The 21875-nt window shown below is 43.5% G+C and overlaps 1 protein-coding gene across 3 annotated transcripts in view; it reads right to left on the bottom strand.

Annotated features, from left to right (window-relative positions):
* Window positions 1-4655: 4655 nt before the first annotated feature.
* The window catches only part of ESYT2 (extended synaptotagmin 2), a 150268-nt gene continuing 133048 nt past the window's right edge, over window positions 4656-21875 (bottom strand). For all 3 annotated transcript variants that reach the window (XM_073677679.1, XM_073677680.1, XM_073677681.1), the window contains 5 exons: window positions 19136-19234; window positions 17128-17259; window positions 14552-14657; window positions 12780-12829; window positions 4656-9992 (listed from right to left, as the gene is read on the bottom strand). In XM_073677679.1, the coding sequence (XP_073533780.1) occupies window positions 9947-9992; window positions 12780-12829; window positions 14552-14657; window positions 17128-17259; window positions 19136-19234 (433 nt within the window). In that variant the 3' untranslated portion in view covers window positions 4656-9946. The remainder of the gene's footprint in view (window positions 9993-12779; window positions 12830-14551; window positions 14658-17127; window positions 17260-19135; window positions 19235-21875) is intronic.

Raw genomic sequence — 21875 nt, 5'->3', positions numbered from 1 at the left:
TCCCACCTGGAATAGTGTGTCATTTTGGGGGTTTGCGACTATCCTGGGAGGGCCTGCCGAACAAAAACCCTTTCCCTTTCCTGGAACGATCCTCCCATCTAGATTGCTCTGTGGACGTCCTTCTGCGGTCAAATTTCTTCCTCTGAAAGGACTGCTTAAAAGTTGAGAAGGAAGATTTAGGAAATCCTTTTTTGTTGTCACCTGCTTTCTCCAGAATTGTGTCAAGAGAGGCACCGAAAAGAAAACCTCCTTCACCCGGAAGAGAACATAGCTTTCCCTTCGTTTGTATGTCCCCCCGGGCAACATTTCAGCCAGACGGCTCTACGGCCGGCATTAGACAGGGCCGCAGATCTTGCTGCTAATCTGGCAGAATCCGCAGAGGCGTCCGATAAGAAGGCCGCTGCTTCTTTCAATACAGGTAGAGAGGCCAGAATGGAGTCCTGTGACTCATTGTTCTTAACCTGGTCTTCTAACCTGTCTAACCAAACCATGAGGGATCTTGCGGTACAGGTTGCTGCTATGGCTGGTTTCAATGCCCCTGCTGATGACTCCCAAGTACCCTTAAGGAAGGTGTCTACCTTTCAGTCAAGTGGGTCCTTCAGCATCCCTGTGTCTTCAAAAGGGAGAGAAGATCTTCTAGAAGCTTTGGATACCGCAACATCCAGCTTCGGGGCTTTATTCCAGGAAGCGGTATCTTCCTCACTAAAGGGATATTTCCTTTTGAAGGAGGATGGAAGGGGACCCTTTTTCTCCGGCCTATCCCACTCCTTCCTGATAAGTCCCTGCACCTTATCATTAATCGGGAAAACTATGTTTTTTCTGATCCAAGGTGCCGTACATAATAGCCTGTATCGATTTTTTTGACTTCTGGTCAACTAACCCCATTGTGGACCTGACGGCTTTTAATAAGCTATCCACACTTTCCAGGGGAAAACAATGACCTGTGCCTGCCTCGCTATCCGAAGAGGAAGAGTCAGTGGAGTCATCCAGTATTCCCTCGTCGGATTCAGAGTCTGAAAGGGTGGGTGGGGTTTTTGCCCTATGGGCCTGGGATGCTTGGGAAAATGACTTAAACGATTTTTCTACCTCAGACCCAATAAGGGCTTTTAGATTTGAAGAAAAATCGGGGGTTCCCGCCGAAATGGTTTCCTCAATACATGGCTGGCATAATGTTTTGGGCCAGTCTTTAGTCAGACCCCGTTCACACAAGGCACATACTCTGTGCTTGGATTTCTCCGTACATTTTTTAGGGACACCCTGACCATATAAGGGAGGAAGGAGAGGGAGAGAGAGAGAGAGAGACAAAACAGAAAAAAGTCTACATTAATACGTAGACTTTCACGTAGCTCACTCACCACCCAGTAGATAAAGACAAGGTACTGGAACGGGAGGCAAGACAGTATCCGATACTTCTCCTCGGGAGACCGCGGAATCATCGATCCTGCAGAAGCTATCCCGGCTGGATCTTGAATCCCTGGTGCTGCGAGTCCCAGAACGCCCACTGCTCCTGCTCTGCGGTGGACGCTGCTCCTGGGTGCGCTTCTGGCGCCAAGGCTGCTCCATCTCCTCGGGCTGCTGCAGCATGGGCTGCTGCTCTTGCTGCTGATGCAGTTGGGAGGGCGGCTGTGAGGCCATTATGGTGCACTGCGCCCCTGCCTGGCCGGTGATCTACCCTTAAGTACCCTTATTGTGCCAGGGAGATCACCGGCCGGCGTCCCCGCAGCTTCCGGTACCTCCCCCGAAATTTATATCCAGGGGTCAGAGGTCCCGGCGCGCGACTTCCGGTTTCGCAAACTTACGGTCGCGCCCCGTGACGTCACATCCGGGACGTGGGGTTTGCCGGCTACCATGCTGTGTAGGTGCCTCAAACCCCCGCCCGCAAGCGGGGAGACCACATGTCGGCGCCCCCTGCGGCGCTTACAGGAACCACGGGACCGGCCGCAGCAGAGACTGTGCCCGGCCACCACCGACCGGTCCCAGCAAGCTAGACTTGCTGCTGTCGCCGCCGACGAGAAGGAAGGTCCCCCATCAAAGACAGGAAACCACAGAGGCAGAGAGAGGCGCCGCCCTTTTTATCTTGAAGGTTTCCTGTCCTTGAAGGGCAGATCCCCTCTCGTTGTGCCGTCATGGGTGACAGAAAAACATTGAATGAAGAGTAAGAAGTTGACTAGTATTCTGCTCTAGTCTCCAGTTAGAAATTAGTATCGTATTACCTTTTACTTGTATCTGGTGATTGTGAAAAATTTAAAATTGCGGAGAATGAAATACAAGAACAAAGTAAGGGTCAATAGACTAGTTTGTAAAGATTGAGGTGGTATGGAGACTATCTTCTACAATTCTAATTAGCCAAGATTATGAATCCTTTCATTGGGGAACTTAGGGCTTTAGAACGCCTTAAATGCATTTAATTCGGGAAGTTGACGCATATAAAATGGGATCTTGGATAACTCACTCCCCCATATAATAGTCCAGTAAAGGAAATAAATTAGCTTCTCATCTTTTAGTCACGAGTTTGTGATAAAATAGTCAATGACATTCCAGAGTTTTTAGCTAAGTTTTCTTGTCCTAAATAAAGAGAAAAATGGCTGGAGTTTACAAATTGTAGATAGGGATTTATGTCGGCATAAAGTTGGGCAGGAGGGTTTGATCATTACTCCAGATTAGGCAATCGAACGCGATTTCCATGTGATTGTCATATTAGTTGATCATGACAGTGATCTTGGGGCTTTTAAAAGCAGAGCTTTCATTTATCCATTGCTCCCACTGCCAGAAAGCCATGTAATATAGAAATGAGATTCAATTTGTGCTGCCCTGATCCGGCATCTAGTCCATTCCTCCATGGCAGCCTGTTTTCACATCTGTGACAGGCATCTTAAGCCCCCGTCTCACATAGCGAGATCGCTAGCGAGATCGCTGCTGTGTCACGGTTTTGGTGACGCAACAGCGACCTCACCAGCGATGTCGCCATGTGTGACACTTTGCAACGATCAGGCCCCTGCTGTGAGGTCGCTGATCGCTGCAGAATGTCCTGGACCATTTTTTGGTCGTTGCTCTCCCGCTGGTCAGCACACATTGCTGTGTGTGACCAGCAGGAGCAGCGATCAGGCTGGTAACCATGATAAACATCGGGTTACTAGGGGCACACGGGCACTTAGTAACCCGCTGTTTATCATGGTTACGAGCCTGCTAAAGTGAGCGGTAACCTCCCGCTCACTGTAGCAGAGTGGTAACCATGATAAACAGCGGGTTACTAGGTGAGCGTGTGCCCCTAGTAACCCGATGTTTACCATAGTTACCAGCCTGCTCCTGCTTCAGCAGGCTCGTAACCAGGAGCAGGACATCGTGGAAAGATTCTTTCCACGATGTCGCTGCTCCCCTGATCGTTGGTGAGCCTGCCTCTTTGACAGCCCACCAGCGACCCCATAGCGACGCAGCAACGATCCCTGACCGGTCGTATCGTTGTCGGGATCGTTGCAGCGTCGCTAAGTGTGACGGGGCCTTTAGGCGACTCTGGTGCTTAAAAGGTCATTGACATCATGACATTATGCGGGATAGAAAGTACCAGACGTGCATACGATGCCGAAGTGAAGACCGGCTGCCACAGAGGACTGATTGTCTTGGATTCTGGTGAGGAGATTGAAACCCCATACACATTAGATGGTTTGCCGCTTGTGCCAAAATCAGCAGTTTCAGGTGACATTAGCTAATGTATATGGGGGTCTTAACTTAAAGAGGTTGTCCGAGACTTCAGACTTGATGACCTATCCTAAGGATAGGCCATCAATGTTAATCAGTGGAGGTGCGACAACTGGCACCTCTGCAGATCAGCTTTTCCCAGTGTTGGCCGGAATTGCTCAATTGTGGAGGTAGACAGCAATTGTGGTCACAGCTGGGTACTGCATATCTGCCCCCTATTGATTCGAATGTGGGGAGGATAGGCAATACCCCGCTGCGGCCAAAATAAAGTTGACGGATCTGTGCTGGGTAGCTCTGCAAATGAACAGTTCCGGAAGCCGCTGATACTGGGACAGCTGATCACGGGGCTGGGGGTGCCAGGTGTTGTACCCCCACCGAACAGATATTGATGACCAATCTTAAAAATAGGCCATCAATGTTAAAAGTCCGGTACAATCCCTTTAAAGCTCTTGGGCCCCACATATGAATATTACTTCATATACTCATAACTTCTTATATGGCATTAGGGCCCTTCTAGGTACCAGGGTATAGGAATCAATGTATCATTACTATGTAATACTTTATCATATAAGTGAAAAGCAAAGAAAGGTGGCCACAGCGCCGAGATCCCACCAACTGCTTGGATGAAGGGTCTACAGCTGTAGTCCAGTTATTCTTTCAGCTTTCTTTGATAATCTTGCTGTTGGGCAATAGACCTATTAGCCCAAACGTTCCCCTAATCCCCTCACCACTGCTGAAGACTCATTTATCAATAACTGAGAACAATTTCAAAGAATAGTAACTATTCTGACCGAAGGAGCACATTTCCCATGGTAGGTGTCATTTTTTGGCATATACCCATCCAATAACCCTTTAATGATAATGGTCATGTTAGGACCTGAATTAGAAGATACAGATTATTATATATCACAGAGGTACAGGATATTATTGTATCATTATGAAGAAATAAATCAAACAAATACAAATTTATAATTCTTTAATCCAAATCCAAGTGATACACTGATTCATATCTGGATTTCATGCTCTCGATATGGCTAATCCGCTCATCGCCTTCAGGCGGCACTTATATACACAAAAATATCAATGCTGTTTCAATACAGTAAACATTATTTTTATGAGGATACAGTTACATTTAGTAATTTAAGGCACAAGATAAAAATATATAACAACATATTAAAGGCTCCTCTAGTCGGGTGTAGTCTGAGAGCTCATCTCAGTGGCCACGGTGGCAGTATGCATCAAGCGTGTACGACAGACGGACAGAAAAGCAGCAGCAGAGTCTTATTCGGTGACCGACTTTTTGGGATAGCAAAGAGCCTGTAGGCAGATTTTCGGTGGTAGCAATTGGTTACTCCAACTCTTAGGATCAGCATTAGACTGCATTGATGGAAAGGTGTGACTGCCCGGCGGGTGCTACTACATATTATAACAGGCTAACAGAAGTTGATAGAGTTCACATTAGCTACTCATACAATCCCAAAATATCTTTACAGCAGGTATTAAAAACATATAAAATATAAAAAAAAGAAAATAGGAAAATTATGTTTAAAAATTGGAATAATTTGTATATTTCTTTTTTTTTTTTTTACATAGCAAGTACAGGGAATTCTGGAATTAGTGATTCACTGTGAATCTTAAAGAGGTTGACCACAACTTTTACATTGATGGCCTATCCTTAGGATAAGTCATGATCGCCCAGGGTCCGACAGACGGCACCCCCGCCAATCAGCTGTTATCTGTGTCAGCGGCGGCCGGAAGTACTTACTTGTGGAGCTGGCCATTACTTGCAGTGGCCGGGGCTTGGTACTGCACATCCGCATCCTATTCAAAGCAAAAGGCGGCAAATGTGTAGTACCCTGCGACAGCCACTACCAGTAGACGGCCAGCTCTACAAGTACTTCCGGCCGCTGATAACTGATCGGCGGGGGTGCTGGGTGTGGGACCACAGACAATCAGACATTGATGACCTATCCTAAGGATAGGCCATCAATGTAAAAGTTGTGGACAACTTCTTTAAAGGGAACCGGTCATTAGATTCATATTGCCTGAACTTCGGACAGCACAAATCAGAGCCTGGCTGCGCAATTGCATCCAAGTATGTTTTACTCTGAAATGCTGCCGTGTTTCAGAGAAAACATAGCTTGAAGAGTCAGCCAGGGACTAAAGGGAGAGACCTGACTTGTCTGATGTGGGTCCCAGCTTCTCCATGACTAACAGATCTCTCCCCATGTACACACATGGAAAAGACCTGTCAATCAACTGGAGCAGGGCGGGGAGAAGTCAGCATGAATCTATTGACAGGTTCCCTTTCAAACGGTGATTCTAGCAGAAGTGGGACCAGTCAGGCATTTATATGGATACAATAAGGAGTATAATCTTTTAAACTAAAGACCCTATGAAACATAATTTTCCTGGAAGAGTAGTATGTGTTAAGTGCTCTACTGGGCAGGCAAGTGCTTCCACTGCAAACAATAAAAGTTTCTGCTTGGGATCTAACATGCTGCTATGTTGGTGCCGCCATTATACGACCTATTACAGTAGGATTGTTGGGAGCCTGACGGTCTAGTGTCTCCTGAGTGCTTTGTCTATGGGAGTAGTGGTCATACAGCACACTACCTCTCCCGCAGACCCTAACCGTTAATGAAGAAGTGATCATGCATGGGAACTACTTCTACCTTCCCACCGAGGACACATGACCAATTGGGATCCCAGAAGTAGTACCCCCATTAATCATACATTTATACTCGATCTTGTGGATACCTCAAAGGACTGGATGCCGGCCCGGGGAAGAGCAAATCTTTTTGCTCAACTCTACCAGATACTTTAACCTGAAATAGGAAATAGTTTCCTGGGCAGTCCAGTGGCGATAACAGTTATGGCTCAATATCGGGCAGACGTTTATCTGTAGGTCACTGAAATACGGTAATAGGTTTTCCCCATGACAAAAGAGTTTGGCAACTTTTTTGTAGCTTTAAAGGAACGTTTTCTGGGTTATTTGTGAACAGGAACTCAAAAGATCAATCAATCCCTTGACTGTTTTTCCTAAATCTTCCCATAATGGCCCGGTAATGAAAAGTGTAAGACTAAATAGCACTCTGGACTCTGGCTGCTGCCACAGGCGACCATTGCCTTATCCAAGTCGCTTTGGTTAGTATATAGATAGCTTCAGATCTGCTGCCATTACGGAGGATTGAGGCACTTAAATACAATTTGATCTAAATAAACCTTCTCTGGAGCAGCTTCCCCCGATAGATGTTTGATATGGGAAACCTTTTTCATTGTATTATTTAAAAAAAACCTCTACAAATATTCTGTTTTATATCTGTAAATCCCTCTAATGATCGGTATTCTTGTGTTAGAGTAGATAATTCATGGCTTCCCGGCAATCCTTTTTCTCGACAGCTTGGTAGCATATTGCAAACTAGGTCATTGCATCTGAGCGTCTGTCAAATTCGTGAGTCTCCTTAATAAGATCGCATAATGTTTTTATAGAGTAATTGATATTAAAATATTGCCCTGTGCTAGAATTACTATGCAAAACACATTACAGGACACGGAGCCTCAGCATTGATGAACGACAGATGTTGGAGGGTCCGTTCACGGTTGTCTAAAGACTTGGTATAAATATATTGAACTGTAAAGGTAAAAATACAACTATAGTGTCAAATATATGGCACAGATCTACTGATATCAATAGCTTTTTCTTTTCAGTTCTATGTTGGTAAACAGCTCTGGAAGGGCCTAGGACTTCAGAAAGGAAAGATGAGGGTACAGGAAAGTTCCCCTCGATCTCAATATATTCTTTACCGATTACATTGCATAGTTCTTCCTGACCAAGTTCACCTTCTTCATTACTACCTGAATCATCTTGCTTTACCTGACTATAACATTCATTCATTCTCAGCAGCTTTAAAGTACCCGAACCTTCACCCACCACAAATAAAAATGATGCGCTGAATTCTACAGCCAAAAGTGTAACAAACAGTGCAAAGGAAAAGCGGAGCGTCAAGGACAATCTGCGGAGGATAGCGAATTGTCCTCTGTATGTACATAAGGGTTATCGAGGATGACATGCATGCTGTTATAAATGGCTTCCATACGTTATAGAACATTCTTCTTGGAGATCATTGACTGGGAATTATTGAAGAATTTGCATTATGCAAGATAAAATCAAAGTGACATACATGTGTATATTAAAGAGCATTTTATACTGGACCCAAAATTCAGGGTGCACAACCTGAACCACAGTACCGTACTCTCCTTGCCACCACAAGCCAAAAATTTAAGTAAATCTGACCCCTACTCAGATTTTGTTTTTAATAATTTTCAGTTTTTATAGCTATGAAAACTTCATTAGATGCAGTATGCCCCGTCCATAGCCCCTCTGAAATCCTGCCCATGTGCCTTTGAGATCTATTTCTAGGGCATGCCCAGTGACGCAGGGTCTGGGCACACAAGCTTGGCTTCTAGAATAAAGTCCCCATTTCTGTAAAGGGGCTGTCCAGTGAAAACAAGTTATCACCTGTCCACAGGATTGATTTTTAATAGGAGGATGTCCGACTGCTCGTACCTGAACTGAATGAGAGACCTGTGTGCCGCTCATTCAGTATGAGGCTGCCGAGTGCTGCACTCGCCTTTTTCCAGCATCTCCATAGAGAACGAATGAAGCGGCAGTCAGACATCTGACCTGCTGTGCAATTTTGTTCCCTGCCGATCAGTACGGGTCCAAGCGGTAGAACACTCACCAATCACCAAGTTATTACCCCATCCCATGGATCTGTAATAACTTGTTTTTATTGGACAACCCCTTTAATTTAGACCAGTGATTTACAGTAACTTTGTTTCTTTTTAAGTAAAGTTAGAGCTATATCTAAGGAGTACAGGTATGAAGAGTACTGGAGCACCAATGGATGGCAGTGGTGGCAGCTGGGGGGGGGGTAAAAAAAAAAAAAAAAAAAACCTCCTGCCAGGTTCCCTTTATATACAAGATGTCTCATTGGTGATACTTATGGTTAGATATGAACCCCAAGGTTCTTGGGTACTCTGATTTCTAACTTTATGCAAGGCTCAGATGATCTCAAAAAGATTTTCAAAAAGGCTCAAAATGAGGCCGTGTGAGGTCCCACTGTTGGCCAGATTGTCATGTCGAAACAATAAAATCTCAGCTGTCCACCGGAAACTACTGCAGCTCTCCTGCACTTTCAGCATTCTCTATAATAAACCATTATCCTAGAGAATTGGGTCTCCCTGGAAGCCTATTTTTCTCCTAATCTATATACATAGGGATACTATAAAAAATAAAATAAATGGACATATAGATTTACTTTAAAATTTTGTATATGGCTGTATCCTAGCAACACACATTACATAATATACTCTGATGTATGATACTTAAAGGGCATTCTTATGCAGCACGGCAGATGAATGGGAAATCAAAATTAGTTTGATATGTTATTAGAAATGTAAAATAAGCAAAAAGCAATACAATTTCTTTGGTTGAGTATTGCCCTTTAAATCATTCAGTTGTGGAGGAATCATAAAATCTCATCTGGGCATTACACCATCCAGGGTGATCGCCTCCTCGGTGCCAATTTAATGTTTGAGACACTTATTATTTCAGCTGCTTAGGGCCGCTGTATGGACATCTGATTAAAGGAAGAGCCTGGTAAAAGGAAAGGATCAATTATTGTAGCATGGAAAACAGCAAAACACACAACGTACCCCCGGTGTAATCCCTACAGTTAAAAGGATCAGCAATTCAGAGCAATGAAGAGTTTACACTAATCCGTAGGCTTGAGAAGTTGCCATCGCTAGGCCATATGAAACAATGTCCGTAAAAGCAAAAAATGCAAACCAATACTGAACCAACAAAGAAAAATAATATAAAATATAGTAATAGTACATATTTACAGGGTGCACGGTGGCAAAGTACAAAACTCCACTCGTGGTAAACAACAAAAAAACCATATTTCCCGGGTTTATAAAAGGATACACATAATTATAGTTTAATGCAGTTAAAACGCCCTATTGCACATTATTAGACAAAAGGTAAAGCTGAACAGCTAAAGAAGCTTAATGACAGGATTTACCAGAGTCTGCAAAACAAGGTAAAAAGGAGCTAAAATGAGTGTGAAGTTGGATAAAGAAATACATGATGCCATACAAAAAATATACTGATAAATCCCGTGAGCACAATGCATTCGTCATATGTAGCTGCAGATAAAAGGTGCTTTGTGACGCGGCCAATGGGTCAGTTTGAGACGGACGTCCTTGCTCCATCTTCAGTTAAATCATACCTGAAAGATAAGGAATATCACTGGTTAAACACCCAGGAATTCAGTTACAATTATTCTTAAATCATTTTGTCACTTTTTTTTTTTAAATATATATATATATGTATGTATATACGCACGTTCAAAATAATAAAGGGAACACTAAAATACCACATCCTAGATATCACTGAATGAAATATTCCAGTTAGTCATTACATAATGGAATGTGTTGAGAACAATAAAACAGAAAAATTAACAATGTAAATCAAAATTAATATCCCATGGAGGTCTGGATTTGGAATGATACTCAAAATCAAAGTTGAAAATCAAATTACAGGCTGATCCAACTTCAGTGGAAATGCCTCAAGACAAGGAAATGAGGCTTAGTATTGTGTGTGGCCTCCACGTGCCTGTATGACCTCCCTACAACGCCTGGGCATGCTCCTGATGAGGCAGTGAATGTTCTCCTGAGGGATCTCCTCCCAGACCAGGATTAAAGCATCCTGGACAGTCTGTGGTGCAACGTGGCGTTGGTGCATGAAAGAAGACATGATGTCCCAGATGTTCTCGATTGGATTCAGGTCTGGGGAACGGGCGGGCCAGTCCATAGCTTCAATGCCTTCATCTTGCAGGAACTGCTGACACACTCCAGCCACATGAGGTCTGGCATTGTCCTGCATTAGGAGGAACCCAGGGCCAACCGCACCAGCATATGGTCTCACAAGGGGTCTGAGGATCTAATCTCGGTACCTAATGGCAGTCAGGCTACCTCCGGCGAGCACATGGAGGGCTGTGCGGCCCTCCAAAGAAATGCCACCCCACACCATTACTGACCCACGGCCAAACCGGTCATGCTGAAGGATGTTGCAGGCAGCAGATCGCTCTCCACGGCGTCTCCAGACTGTGTCACGTCTGTCACATGTGCTTTCATCTGTGAAGAGCACAGGGCGCCAATGTGGAATCTGCCAATCTTGGTGTTCTCTGGCACATGCCAAGCGTCCTGCACGGTGTTGGGCTGTGAGCACAACCCCCATCTGTGGACGTCGGACCCTCATACCACCCTCATGGAGTCAGTTTCTGACAGTTTGAGCAGACACATGGATGTTAAAAGCCTGCTGAAGGTCATTTTGCAGGGTTCTGGCACGGTCCTGCATATATTATATATATATATATATATATATATATATATATATATATATATATATATATATATATATATATATATATATATATATATGTATATTCATGTATATATAGACACACACAATATATATGCATGTGTGTGTATATACACACACACATATGTATGTACGTATGTATGTATGTATATATATATATATATATCTCTCTATCTATCTATCTATATATATATGTACACACATATACATACACAAACAAGTCCACATATGTATTATATTTATTTTTTAACATTTAAAGCAGGGTGACCCTGCCTCGCCTGTCATTCCCTGGAAAAGAAAGGTTTCTTTCTGTTCAGACGAAACGTGAGAGCTGCATCTGATCAGTGGCTGCCGAATGTCTGCAGCGGTCATGTTACACCCTGGCAGAGTTTGATGCCAGGAAACCACAAAGTCTTGAGTATAACGTGCAGAGCAGTCGTAAAAGATGGGAATAACACTTTAACCAAAACAAACTTCCAATATGTCACCTTAGCTTTAATATTAACATACTAAACTTTATATATGGAAAAATAAATAAATCAAATCAAAGATTCCCAACCGCGGGGACTGCAGCATGCAGGGGAATAAAAAAAAAGGCGTAATATATAAATCAAATCAAATATTCCCAACCGGGGAACTGCAGCATGCAGGTAAAAAAAAGCATATAGAAGAACAACAAAATAATATCCACTTGATAAGCGCAGGATACTGGGTAGGAAGCTTCTCATGGCTTCCTGCAGCACCGCTAACAGTCAATTATCTCCATGTGTTTAAAGGGAACCTGACAGCTGATACATGCTACCGGCCTACAGGCAGGTACACGGCTTCTCCTCACCCGCGGCCGGTGACTAACAGATGTTTCCCTACACAAGTTTGCAGGGAGAGACCGGTCACTCCAGGGCAGCGGGCGGGGAGAAGCCGCTGGGGACCTACCTGTCCGACTAGTCTCCTGTGCGGCTCGGTCCTTGTGGCTTTTAAAGTAGGGACCGCAGCATTTCAGAGTCCAATATACCTGGCTGAGATGATACAGCAGTGGCTGACACATGCTGCCCGTAGGTTGGCAGTAGGCATCAGCTGTCAGCTTCTCTTTAAAGGTCATAGTGCAGTGGTGCTGCAGGGAGCAATGAGCTGGTGGTGCAAGTATAATCATTTTACATTCAGGGAGAACAATAGATTTGTTGTATATTCAGGGGGCACCGTATTTTCTTTCTTTTTATATACATGGGGGCATAGTATATTCATTTTATAATCTATGGCCCCGTCGGTGCATAGTCCAAATCCTGTTTTGTGGGGGGGGGGGGATTTGGACGGCTCCGGCGGGGCCACCGAGCGTGCACTAAAATCAATATGAAAGCACCCCAAGATGATGAAACATTGCCAGGGATGTCTTATATTCCAACAGAAGTGTAGAAAGCACATTACTCCCAACAATACACATTGTCAGAGCTGCAGAACTTCTTTTTAACTGGAAAAGGAGCACTTCAAGTGGTTGGCACAGAGAAGTTGCTGCACAATACAGCTGTGCGGGTCTACCCCTTTCATAAAGGGACCCTCAATGTCTGCGTATAATCAGTGTTATAAATCAGGGCTGCAGACGTTAATGATGTGCGCTGTAATGCTATAAGAATCTTACCACTGCGTCCATCCTTTGGTAATTTCTTCTGAATTTAAATCCAGTAATAACTGAAAAGTTAAAACAAAAGAACAATTAAAAACTTTTCTACAGGTCATTGTTTTAAATTTTTTAAAACATATTCAATATCAGAATAGAATTCGGGAGCAATCTGAGCCAAATAATGTATTTCATGGCTTGCACTGTACTTACTATGCGTTTTAGACAATTTCCTTACTTGCCTGACAAAGGAGCCAAAAGGGTGCGGTCTAAGATGCATCACTGCGCTAATATTTGGGAGCTAATTTTTGGCACAAAGAAAGCAGACTAAAAGGTGGGGGTAAAATTAGCTGCATCACTAAATACCCTTGTGAATATCGTGCATGGCGGGCTGTTGGGCTTGTGTTTTGCTAATGTTCTGTAGTTGTTCTAAACAAGCAGAGCTGCAGTGTAAATCATGGGAGAGGGAAAAGACTAGCAACCTGAGCCTCTCCTGATTTTCAGCTACTTTAGATTTCCATTCAATATCGCAACTATGCTGCAGTCTAATCAGAGTCATTTCTACGCTCTCTTTCTTTTAGGGCTCATTCACATGAGCGTATACATCGAATGAGTGCTATCCAATGTTTTATCAGATAGTGCTCGGACCAATGTTATACTATGGGGCAGTGCTGCTGATCTGCGTTTTTTTTCTACAGACAGAGTAGCTCCGCAAATCGGATCACGCGCACTCATTCAAGTCTACGGGTGCATGTAAAACATCAGACTGCACTCTGATGTCATCCAAGTGCAGTCCGATTCCCGCAGGCAATGAAGATGATGGAGAAATTAAGTTTTCAGTCTTCTCCGTACATGTGATACAATTATGTCATGCGAAAGAATAGTCTCGCACTAAGCTGACAGAGTTTGATCCAAGTGTCATTTACATAATCGATCAGATTCTCTCGCATAAGAGAATGAACGCTCGCGTGATCCCGGCCTTAGACACATTAAGGCCAAGTTCACATTTTGTGGATTTGCAGTGTGATTTCTGTTCCGCAAAGCTGCAGCAATTTGCACTATAACAGAAGTGACTGGGTTTTTTTTTTTGTGCAACATCCCATTCACACGTCGCTGAAAAAAATCTGCACAAAAATGAAAGCATGGCGCGGATTTAGAATCTGCAGCATGCTCATTCTTGTGCGGATTTGGCCCATATTTAGAATCTGCAGCATGCTCATTCTTGTGCGGATTTGGGGTGGATTAGTATCTGCAGCATGCTCATTCTTGTGCGGATTTGGCGTGGATTAGAATCTGCAGCATGCTCATTCTTGTGCGGATTTGGCGTGGATTAGAATTTGCAGCATGCTCATTCTTGTGCAGATTTGGCGCGGATTAGGATTTGCAGCATGCTCATTCTTGTGCGGATTTGGCGTGGATTAGAATTTGCAGCATGCTCATTCTTGTGCGGATTTTCATTGTGGATTTGGGGCATATTTAGAATCTGCAGCATGCTCATTCTTGTGCAGATTTGGCGTGGATTAGAATTTGCAGCATGCTCATTCTTGTGCGGATTTTCATTGTGGATTTGGGGCATATTTAGAATCTGCAGCATGCTCATTCTTGTGCGGATTTCACCCTGTTCAATGCTTAGTAATGGAGTAGGGCGAAATCCTCATCTAAATTTGCACGTAACACATGTAAATTCAGTCTGTGGATTCATTGCAGATCTGTGACCAAATCCGCAATATAAACAGTCTGCAACGTGTGAACATGGCCAGAATATTGCTCATGTATAATAGATCAGATCTCACCTTTCCGAGTAAACCTTTGTCTTTAGATAAGAATCCTCCACTATTCTTTACAGCAACATCTAGTGTTCTCCTAGGGAGATCGGGCTGTGACACATTAAACTCAAATCTGCAAAGGAAACACAAGACACTTTGGTTAAGGACATTGATTGGAGATGATTCTGAATGAGGCGCTGAGCTCATGTCACACTGGCGCTAGTCTTCTTGTGCCAATTGTCCACCATGGATCCAGCAGGGCTGTCACTTCATTGCTGCAGCGGTGTACGGACAGCTTCATGTTAAGTCTATGTTCACACAAGGTTATTTTTTCTTTCCATATTGATTTCAGCATATATTCTGCACCAAAATCCTTGCATGTATGACCTAATGGGGTTATCCAAGATTAGGAAATGATGCCCGCTCTCTCTCAGAGACAGTGCCACCCCTGACCATTTGTATATTTCAGCTCCACTCCAATCATCTCAATGGGGCTGGGTTGCAATACCAGACACAACTCATAGTCAAAGGGGGGCGCTGTTTCAGAAAGAAAGCAGCATGCTTGTATGGAGAAATGTATGCACAACACAGAAAAAAGTGCAAGGCTAAATAACGTGCTATTTATTCTCATGGATCATGAACTGAACTAATTCTTATTATTGTTCTGCAGCAAACGGCAGATCCAGAGAACGAAATTTTGAGGGTCAGCCTTGGATTTCTAACATTAAAAATAAACATAAGATATAAATCCTACATGCGAACGCACCCTAAAAGTGTTGGAATATAATGTATATTGGGCCTATACTGATTACACCTACAGTTATATGAAAAAGTTTGGGCACCCCTATTAATCTTAAGCTTATTGTTTTATAAAAATTGGTGTTTTTGCAACAGCTATTTCAGTTTGATATATGTAATAACTGTTGGACACAGTAATGTTTCTGCCTTGAAATGAGGTTTATTGTACTAACAGAAAATGTGCAATCTGCATTCAAACAAAATTTGACAGGTGCATAAGTATGGGCACCTCACCAGAAAAGTGACATTAATATTTAGTAGATCCTCCTTTTGCAAAAATAACAGCCTCTAGTCACTTCCTGTAGCTTTTAATGATTTCCTGGATCCTGGATGAAGGTATTTTTGACCATTCCTCTTTACAAAACAATTCCAGTTCAGTTAAGTTTGATGGTCGCCGAGCATGGACTGCCCTCTTCAAATGATCCCACAGATGTTCAATGATATTCAGGTCTGGGGACTGGGATGGCCACTCCAGAACATTGTAATTGTTCCTCTGCATGAATGCCTGAGTAGATTTGGAGCGGTGTTTTGGATCATTGTCTTGCTGAAAGATCCATCCCCTGCGTAACTTCAACTTTGTCACTGATTCTTGAACATTATTGTCAAGAATCTGCTGATACTGAGTGGAATCCATGTGTCCCTCAACTTCAACAAGATTCCCGGTGCCGGCATTGGCCACACAGCCCCAAAGCATGATGGAACCTCCACCAAATTTTACTGTGGGTAGCAAGTGTTTTTCTTGGAATGCTGTGTTTTTTTGCCGCCATGCATAACGCCTTTTTGTATGGCCAAACAACTCAATCTTGGTTTCATCAGTCCACAGGACCTTCTTCCAAAAAGAAATTGGCTTCTCCAAATGTGCTTTTGCATACCTCAGCCGACTCTGTTTGTGGCGTGCTTGCAGAAACGTCTTCTTTCGCATCACTCTCCCATACAGCTTCTCCTTGTGCAAAGTGCATTGTATAGTTGACCGATGCACAGTGACACCATCTGCAGCAAGTTGATGCTGCAGTTCTCTGGAGGTGGTCTGAGGATTGTCCTTGACTGATCTCACCATTCTTCTTCTCTGCCTTTCTGATGTTTTTCTTGGCCTGCCACTTCTGGCCTTAACAACAACTGTCCCTGTGTTCTTCCATTTCCTTACTATGTTCCTCACAGTGGAAACTGACAGGTTAAATCTCTGAGACAGCTTTTTGTATCCTTCCCCTGAACAACTGTGTTGAATAATCTTTGTTTTCAGATCATTTGACAGTTGTTTTGAGGAGCCCATGATGCCACTCTTCAGAGGAGATTCAAACAGGAGAACAACTTGCAAGTGGCCACTTTAAGTAGCTTTTCTCATGATTGCATACACCTGGCTATGAAGTTCAAAGCTCAATGAGGTTACAAAACCAAAAAAGTGCTTTAGTAAGTCAGTAAGAAGTAGGTAGGAGTATTTAAAACAAGAAAATGATAAGGGTGCCCATACTGCATCTGTCAAATTTTGTTTGAATGCAGATTGCACATTTTCTGTTAGTACAATAAACCTCATTTCAAGGCAGAAACATTACTGTGTCCAACAGTTATTACATATATCAAACTGAAATAGCTGTTGCAAAAACACCAATTTTTATAAAACATTAAGCTTAAGATTAATAGGGGTGCCCAAACTTTTTCATATAACTGTATACATAGGCAGATGTGATGAAAACGGCCCTAGAATATCAAGTAAAAGTGGAATAAAAAAAAAAAAAAAAAAAAATTCAAAATTTACTACCAGCAATAAACACATGAATAAGAGAAAGGGAATAAAAGAAAGGTCATACGTTTGATCAAACACGGGATTTAGTGTCTTCTTATGAACGTGGGTTTTTCTTCTTCCCGATCTGCGTTTGTCTGGTAATAAATACATCCTGACATATGGATCCGAGCCTTCGACAGAGAACGCGATAAGGTTTCTAGAAGCAGAAAAAAAACACTGATTCATACCAGACCTCCATTATAAGTTTGTTTTGGGGTGACTGTCATTGCTGCAGAACGTTTTCTAAGGTCCACAAGGAACTGATCCACTTCAGATTATTGTCGGAAGAAAATCGGCTACTGCATTGTGTGGATCCCATGGTGGAAATGCTGCAGATTTCATCCTTTGTTTCGCCAAGACCTGGGTGTCATCTTGGCATTGCTTGGTAATTTCCATTGCAGATTTTTTTTTGCTTCGCGTGGATAAGTTTCTGTAAAACTTCATCCAGAAAGCTGGTGCTGCAGAAATTTCTGCACTATTTCTCTTTGCTAGAAAAATGCAGTGTAAAATATGCGTGTTTTTGTTGCGGTTTTTACATGTGTTTTTGTTGCAGATTTTTCATCACACATTAGTGTGATGAAAAATCGGCAACAAAAAATAAAAAAGAAAAGAGTTGACATGCTACAGATTTAAATCTTTAAATCTGCAAGGAAAAAAAAATAAGCAACGTGTGCATGAGACTTCAGGAATATCATTCACGTTGCTGGGACTAGGAAATCCTGCAAGTTTTGTGACCAAAACGCAACGTGTGCACAGACCCTTAGGCTATGTTCACACGTTGCATTTTTTGCTGCATTTTCTCCTGCAGGCAAAACCTGCTCTCTTGCTGGTAAAGAAGCTGCTTACAAATAGCAAGTTTTGCTGCATTTTTCAGGATCCCAAAGTTCAGCTTTGCTTCCACCACAGAAGCATGAACACAGGTCACCAATGTAAGACACATGTGAAACCATAAAACTATTTTGTTCAAATTATTTAGTGGATTTTTAGGTTTGAAAAAATAGTGACTATTCTGAACAAAAAAGTTCTAATGAGTTCATGAAAAAACACACAATTACAAATGTAACATTGGGAGAGGTGAATTGGTCAGGGATAGTTTACCCAAGACATTGGCAGAGCATTGAGTTTGTAGGACACGGTTTACTTTCACACTTTGGTTGGCCATTGAGTTGCTCAGGTTATATTCAATGTCACACCTTGGTCAGCCAATGTTTACTTTTTACGCATCACTAATTGAATTAAACTGTAATAATCCTAACTGCCATTCCCAGGTAAGGAAACCAAGACATTAAGGTTTAAAGTTGGGGGAAAAAAAAAATCACAAAAATAAATGTGTTTCACATACTGCTGTACCTGTTTTTTTTTTTTCACGAAAAACGCAGCAAAATATGATACCTGCATTTTTTGCACTTACTCATTGATTTCTATGGGTGAAAAAAACACTGAAAAAATGTTGAAAAAAAAACGCTGAAAGAGATGACACAATGCAGTTTTAAAAAATTCAGCAATTTTCCAATTCAGGCAGGAAAAAAAAAACAATGTGTGTGCATGAGATTTAATTTAGATGAAAAAAAGAAGCAAAAACGCAACGTGTGAACATAGCCTTACAGTGATGCACCAGGAGCATATCTCATATCAGGAAGATGATGTAAGCCGAGAATACTATAATACTAATGAGCATATCCAGTTTGATGGATGATATTTTACAGAGACTCATCCACGCGAAGTAGAAAAAAAAATCACAGCGGAAATGAAGAAGCTGTGTAGTGGCTGTGAATAGCTCTCCCATTCGATTGAATAGGAGAGATCTTGCAGTACCACTCATGGCCACTGCACAATGTATGGCGCTGTGCTGCACCTTCAATCAGCTGATCGGATGCCAGGACTCAGACTCTCACTAACTGGATATTGATGACTTATCTGAAAGGTCGGTCGCAGTCGCCAATAATAGAATATTTAGTATTTCATGTAATATATTCCAAACCATTAATAAAAAGCCATTTTGCTGGGAATCCATTGTGCCTTACGGCTCTTACCTGCAGGAATGTACCACAACCATCAGTTTATGTCTGTGAGCGCTGTATCGAATAGTTAACTGGATCTGTCCTAGAGGAGACTGTCCCAACGATGTCCCACTGGGAACAGAAAATTGTATTGTAAATCGAGTCATTATTAAATGTGCAATATGTGTTCACAAAAGGATCCCTAATTGGCCCTTACAGGAGCTATTAAATGGATGCAATTATGGCCATTACGTGTTCTATTAGGGCAATTTAATAACGCTGGAGCGTAAGGGAGTCTCACTCCGTGTGTAAGTACAGGACCAAGATTCTGTATGAGAGAAAATAAGTAACTCTCCTATTAAAGCGACCCCATCTGTGCAAACTGCACAAACTATCGCGGAATCTGCAGAAAATGTCATCAATATCAGTAGCAAAGTACGTATTTTTTGGACCATAAGACGCATTTTTTGCCCAAAAAATTTTGGGGAAAAAGGGGGGTGCGTCTTATGGTCCGAATGTACCGATTTTGTGATGTGGGGGGCGCGACTGGGGCTGTGACAGCTGGGGCAGCGATGGCGCAGTGTTACCTAGTGGGCGCAGCCATGAATTCACTATGACCGCGCTAGACATCAGGAGGTGGGTGGTCGCCTGTCCAGATCGCGCGCTGCAGTGACGTTACAAAGAGGCAGAGCCGGGGATGACTGCGTGCTGTGCTGTTCTGTGTTACCCCGGCTCTGCCTCTTCGTAACGTCACTGCAGCGTGCGATCTGGATGGGAGACCGTCCACCTCCTGATGTCTAGCGCGGCCATAGTGAATTTATGGCTGTGAATTCATGGCAGCGCCCACTAGATAACACTGCTCCATCACTGCCCCAGCTGTTACAGCCCCCCTCCGCAGCTACAGCCCCAGACACAGCCCTCTCCGCAGCCTCAGCCCCCTCCGCAGCCCCTCTCCGCAGCCGCAGCCCCCCTCCGCAGCCGCAGCCCCCTCCGAAGCCGCAGCCCCTGCCACATCCCCCTGATGCAGCCACAGCCCCCTCCGCAGCCATAGCCCCTGACACAGCCCCCTCCGCAGCCCCCCGCCCTCCGCAGACACAGCCCATGACACAGCCCCCTGCCGCAGCCACAGCCCCCTGACGCAGCCGCAGCCACAGCCACAGCCCCCTGACGCAGCCACAGTCACAGCCCCCTGACGCAGCCACAGCCCCCTGACGCAGCCACAGCCCCCTGACGCAGCCACAGCCACAGCCCCCTGACGCAGCCACAGCCACAGCCCCCTGACGCAGCCACAGCCACAGCCCCCTGACGCAGCCACAGCCACAGCCCCCTGACGCAGCCACAGCCACAGCCCCCTGACGTAGCCACAGCCACAGCCCCCTCTGCTGGCACAGCTGCCTCCCCAGCCGCCTCCGCAGCCCCCAGCCGCCGCAGCCCCCAGCAAGTGTGGCCCCGCTCCCTGCCTATCCAGAATGAGAGGCAAGCATTATAAGGTAGAAGTAAAGTATAAAGTAAAGTGAAAAAGCACATGTCATTAAACACTGTACCACTCCTGTGGTGAACTATAACTCCTAGCATGACATAAGAGCTGAAGGACCTGCTGGGAGTTAATAGTTCTCCTCAGAGCAACCACATGACAAATGTGTGGTGAACTATAACTCCCAGCATGGCATAAGAGCTGAAGGACCTTCTGGGAGTTATTGTTCTCAGTGCAAACACATGACATAAATGTAGGGAACTATAACTCCCAGCATGCCATAGGAGCTTTTTTTCCCCTTATTTTCCACCTCTAAAACCTGTGTGCGTCTTATAGTCCGAAAAATAAGGTACCTTAAAGGTTTTTTTTTTTACTTAAATGCATGTATTTTGGGTTAAAAATAATTTTTGCTATTTGGTTTCATTAAAAAATTTGCACCGTTTTGCCTTTACACGCTCCAGGCTTCCTCACACATTAAACCTTGTTGTGGTCAGTGGTCAATCAGCTGAGAGGTACTCAAAAAAATCAGATAAGAGAAGTAGGAAATTCTCCCATTGGACCATCATAATGAGCTCACTGGTGGATTCTCAGTTAACTCATTCTGCAGCCAGCTATAAACCATACAACACACAGGCTATATAGAGAAAACTGTGCAAAATTTTTAATGGAACCCAATTACAAAAATGATGTTTAGCCAAAAAAATTCATGCATTTAACCCCTTACAGACATCCGACGTACATGCAAGGTGTCAGTCGGGAAAGGGTGTATAGAGTGGGATTGCCCCATACCCAACAGGTAATGGTTTTGACACACAGTCAGGACCTGCCTATAACAGCCATGGGTGGAATGAAGCTCTGCCCGCAACTGTTAACCTGTTAAATGCTGCTGTCAATTTCTGACAATAGCATTAACAACCCATCGACATGATCGCGTGGAGCTGATGTTGGAAGACCTCCGAGCCTGTCATCACAGAGCTCCACAGATATCCAGCCTGTGGCCGGGCTTCACAGGAGAATGATTGTTGCTATATACAACACAAGTGATCAGATGATCGAAGGTTCGAATCCCCTAAGGAGACTAACAAATACAATGAAAAGTTAAATTTTTTATTTTTATTTTTAAAAATAAGAAAAACCAAAAAGTTTGAATCTCTTTCTCCAATAAAAATTCTAAAAAAAAATACACATATGCGTTATCACCGCGTACATAATGTCCGGTCAGGTTAATTTCATATTTTGATCAGTAAACAAATTTCAAAAATGCCAAAATTTTGTTGTTTTGGTAGCTGCAACAATGAA

The sequence above is a fragment of the Phyllobates terribilis genome, unplaced genomic scaffold (assembly GCF_046119375.1).
Source record: "Phyllobates terribilis strain yellow unplaced genomic scaffold, ASM4611937v1 Scaffold_4__5_contigs__length_816908805, whole genome shotgun sequence".
Lineage (NCBI taxonomy): Eukaryota > Metazoa > Chordata > Amphibia > Anura > Dendrobatidae > Phyllobates > Phyllobates terribilis.
The sequence above is the reverse complement of the archived record's forward strand: the minus strand, read 5'-3'. Positions and strand labels throughout refer to the sequence as shown.